The sequence below is a fragment of the Opisthorchis viverrini genome, assembly GCF_000715545.1.
Source record: "Opisthorchis viverrini unplaced genomic scaffold opera_v5_18, whole genome shotgun sequence".
Taxonomy (NCBI): domain Eukaryota; kingdom Metazoa; phylum Platyhelminthes; class Trematoda; order Opisthorchiida; family Opisthorchiidae; genus Opisthorchis; species Opisthorchis viverrini.
This window is the reverse complement of record NW_008751674.1, coordinates 975,900-980,368: the sequence shown is the minus strand read 5'-3', so window position 1 is coordinate 980,368 and position 4,469 is coordinate 975,900. Positions and strand designations below refer to the sequence as shown.

General features: G+C 44.6%; 1 protein-coding gene across 1 annotated transcript in view; it reads right to left on the bottom strand.

The window, feature by feature from the left end:
- T265_01652 (hypothetical protein) overlaps window positions 1-4,469 on the bottom strand; it is a gene marked incomplete at both ends in the record, with an annotated part of 100,312 nt that overhangs the window by 69,689 nt on the left and 26,154 nt on the right. The window contains one exon of the mRNA XM_009165718.1: window positions 1,707-2,222. Coding sequence (XP_009163982.1) covers window positions 1,707-2,222 — 516 coding nt within the window. The remainder of the gene's footprint in view (window positions 1-1,706; window positions 2,223-4,469) is intronic.

Here is a 4,469-nt window from a genome sequence, read left to right as displayed (position 1 = left end):
GTTGGTTGTGCCCACGCATCTTTGGGCAGCTCGGTTTCCCCAACTCGGGCAACTTCGGGTGCGACCAACAAACAATAGCCTTCGCTTGAAGCGACGAACGACAATTTGGGTTCAGCAGACGAAGCCGATGGTACACACAAACTGCTGCTTGGTCCCAGAAGAAAGAATGTTTCTCTGGGTCCGTAAACCTTTTCATATCCCCATGGACAAGACGGTTTGTTCACGATGAGCGTCAGTGTAGATGGTGTATTAGCTGAAAGGAAAACGCAGGTACGGTTAGATCTGCTGCAAGGTATAAAAAGTGAGTGAATTTGGATAGATATCGATGGAGTACAAAGCCCGTGGTTCACTTCTTTGACGTCAGCAGCGACGCTGGTAAGATACCAATGGTGGAGGGAACTCAAGCGAGGGGATGTTATTTAGTTTGATCTGCAACAGAAGGGCTCGATCTGGATTCCAAGATAGCACGTGACAGTGAATGTGCCCCGAAAGTGGCCATCAGATCGCTTGCATCAATTCACTTTGATCAGAATTGTGCGCTAAACGTGCCGAAAAACGTGGTAACCAGAGAACCAACGGAATAAAGTTCATCGGGCTCGGGTGGCTAAGACCGCGCTCAAAGGCAGTCTGAGCGTCTATTGATCAGATAATGTCCCAGTCAGCCAATCAACAAATCGCCTGGAGGACCAATCACAATCAGAAGTAACACCCCGTCTATCAGACGTATATAAACACGAAAAGTGCATAGTTCAATTTTTTCACTTTAATCTACTGACGATGTCGCCTAAATTGATGATGAAAAGTTTACAATCAAACTGCCAAACTCAACGAGCAGAACACCAGTCACCTACATGACTTGAAGTACCAATCTACCCATCAGTAGTGCAACCAAGGGCTAATTGGTTATATTCATGCACGTGACTTGTCTCCGTTCGCCTTCCCTTGGCATTGTACACGCGTCAGTCATTTGTAAGGGAATGCGTGGTCAGTAGACGATATCAGATGTTCAAACGGTCAACAAGTCTCTGCGATCATGTCAATAGTCCGATGCTACTTTCAGCTTCGTGAGGGAGTTCCTGCTGTACTCGTCGCTTTAAGTTGCCTCCCATTCGTTGTGTGTCCTTTTATTGTGGCTGGATTCTCAGTTTACGGGTACACTAGTCAACGTCTGGTAACAGGGAACCATTTGTTCCACATGTGAACAAAATCAAAAGCTAACTCAGTGGTGTGTAGAGCTCGTCCTTCAAATCTAGTCCTTTTTGCATTCGAATGGACATTGTTCATTTTTAGACGCAATACACTACTCATAAGGTTGGTGAAAATTCTTCGACAGCCCACAACCACTTTCGCCCTTCATCATCAATTAGGCACTGTCCCCGAGTTCCCGTTAACCTTGTATTATACTTTTAACCAAATTGCATGAAATTAGCGAACTAATTTGGCTCATTTTTGTTGACAGGAAGACTCATGGTCTGGGAAGGAATGTAAAGAAAGCTCTTACGGTCACCTACGTGGATACGAAACCCTTCAACTTAGGTTAACTGTCCACAGTGCGCTGTAACATCTAGGATGTTTTCGGAAAAATATTTCCATTTAAATTCCGTTGTAAACTAGGCCACTGTGGACGGATGACATTACACTAATGACAGAAAAACGGAATGAACCAAATCGCAGTTCTCATAACTTGACTAGTAGGAAAAACTCACATTCACTTGTGGGTCTTCTGGTTGCTGCTGGCGACGGTAAAGTGTAGTATTCACACATCAAATCTTCCAAAAACATTGGCATGGTCTGGTCAAGATTGTCTGGATTCAGTGAACTTTGAGCAGTGGGCATGACCAGTCTGAGCATGTTTGGTACCGGTGGACACTGGCGAACGGAGGCGAACACTGGATGTTTCTCAGAGTCAAAATCCGAGTCGTCTTTGACATCTGAGCTTTGCGTTACCGACGATTCACTTGGACTGGTCATACGAGATTGTAGCAGAGAAACAATGGACGGCAGGCTGGCTTCCAGACGATCACTTCTTAGAATGCGTTTGTAAGAAGAGATTTTTTCGATCAGAATATAAGGCTTTTGGTGGTACTGAATGAAGTACTTGGGGTCTGAGCAGCAATAAACAGTCATTAACAAATGCTCTCCAGATGCGCGCCATGCTGTTGGGCCGGAGATGTGTTGCCACTTATTCAGCATGGGTTGGAAACGTTGAACGCGACGAAAACCTTTAGGGGATGAGAGTGTAAAACAAACAACACTTATGTAGGTTCAATGAACGCGGAATTAGCATTTTAGGTTTTTGAGAAGGCCACATTGAGTTTGTCCGTGACTTGACTTGTCAACACCTCACATAGTTGCTTGTCAGGACAAAGTTGAGAAAGCATAGAGCTTTATCTATCCCACTTGTTTAGAGCTGGTGACCATTGCAGCCGAAGTGCTTGCTCCGTACTGTGTAAAAAAACTGTAAAGACCAATTGTCTTTCCATTTTGAATGCGTCCGTTCAAGTTAGAACATTCAAGTTCTGAAAACACATCATGCAAGACAACGATACTCTGAACTTATGCGATTTAACCAACAAACACCCAAGTTCTGAGGCAACTTGTTTAGTTCTGCGAGAGTTTAGAACACTCCTCAGGTCTACAGCTCATCAATCTCATTCACTACTGCTTCCGAGTTTCACCCGACACACGGGTTCAACTGCTGATGCTCACGATCCTAGTACTTTTTCAGTCATGACTGACTCTCTGTTGAGTTATCAAAGTGAACAAAAGCGATGCTGAAGCACCTGGCACCTGATCACTTCTTGGGGATGAGAAAACCCCTGTATTCGCAGTGATGCAAGACTGTGTGCACTATTGGCATTCCAAACAAATTCACAAGAGGAAAATACCTTGATGAGCAACGGCCGTGGTGCGCCTGTCTACACACAGTTCCAAGAAAGTCGATATTCGCCAAAAAGAAGTTGCTAAGATTCCTACTGTCGGGATGGCCAGATTCCTGAATACCGAAATCAACTGAGACCCACAGCTTTACTAGATGCTGACCGGACAGACAATGCCCCGTCAATATGCAGCGCGTCACAGACTTGTATCGAATCCAGACAGCGGAATACAGCGTTGGACCAAGGTCAGACAAGGCCCATGCAATATGCAGCACGTCACAGCATCGTACCAAATCCAGACCGCGTGCGTCAGCATTGGACCAAGTGCAGACAGTGTCCTTCCAGTAAATAGCTTGAAAACGCTGTACTTTTACACTCGCACGCAATCCCGCTCTCGCACTCGCTTGCTCGGAATATAGCTGTTGTGTTGCCTTCTGTGAGTCTTTTTTTTCTCCGGCACTAGGAGCTGGAGCGGGTCAATAGCAGATACCACAGATTGGCGAATCAGCAGGTGTAACACGCGCTCGCACTTGCACTCGCACTCGGTTGTTCACACTAAGACTATTGTGCTCCTATCGGCCAGCCTTTTTCCGGCACTAGGCACTAGGCCCACCTACTTAATCAGAGACCAAGTTCTTCTTATGCAGAATCGCCCCTCAGTTCCATTTTGAAGGCCAAGCCAGGCGAAACAAACTATGGTTTCGTGGAGGAAAGCTTGTTTTCTGACTGCATTGCGAATGGAAAATAAAGTGAGCAAAATATCAGCGCACGGCTGAGTTGAAGGACCAAAAGAGTAAATGTTATGAGCTAGGTAACTGTAGTTGCTTTTTGAGCTCTATGAGGAAGAAAGTGGGAGTTTCTGGCGGTCAGATTCATACAAGAGGATATTTTTTGTTTTGGATCACATTGATGTAGGCATAAATAACATTTATTTAGGCCAGATTTGGAGTGGATTTGTACATCGGGAAAAAACTTCCAACCGTTCCACTTTTTGTGTAAACTGTAATTCGAAAATACGACATTCAACTATGGCAATCCTTCGGTCCGTGCCGCTCACCTCAAGTTAGGGGGAGAGGGTTCCCTTGCAGAATGTCTGAATCAGAGATACATTGTCAAGCCATTGGAAAACATGTAGAACGCACTGAAAATTCGTGTATGGGAGGAATAAGGATTTCCAGTGTCACGGAACGATCATAGCATGTGATCAATGATGAAAGTTCTGGTCATACTTCACTGATAAGTAGATAAAAGTGCGTGCTCAGTAACAGCGAGTTTCACTCACTCTAAAGAGTTTTGGTTCGGGGCTCGTAGTCTGAGTTTGCATTTCTAGCGTTCTCGACAAGCAACGCTGTTTTTTCAGTGTTCCGTGCATATGAAATCGAAATTGATTTTAACTTCAATGAACCGTTGTGTCGAATAATTCGTTCAACATTCGAAAGTTCAGAGTTGTTTATTGCTGTGATGATGTTTCATGAACTTTCTGAGTCAGTCACAAGAGGCTACAGTACATTTCTCATCATAATTGTCCTGAGATTATTTGATAATATCCACTTAATTATCTGGACATCATCATCATCACCATCGACAGCA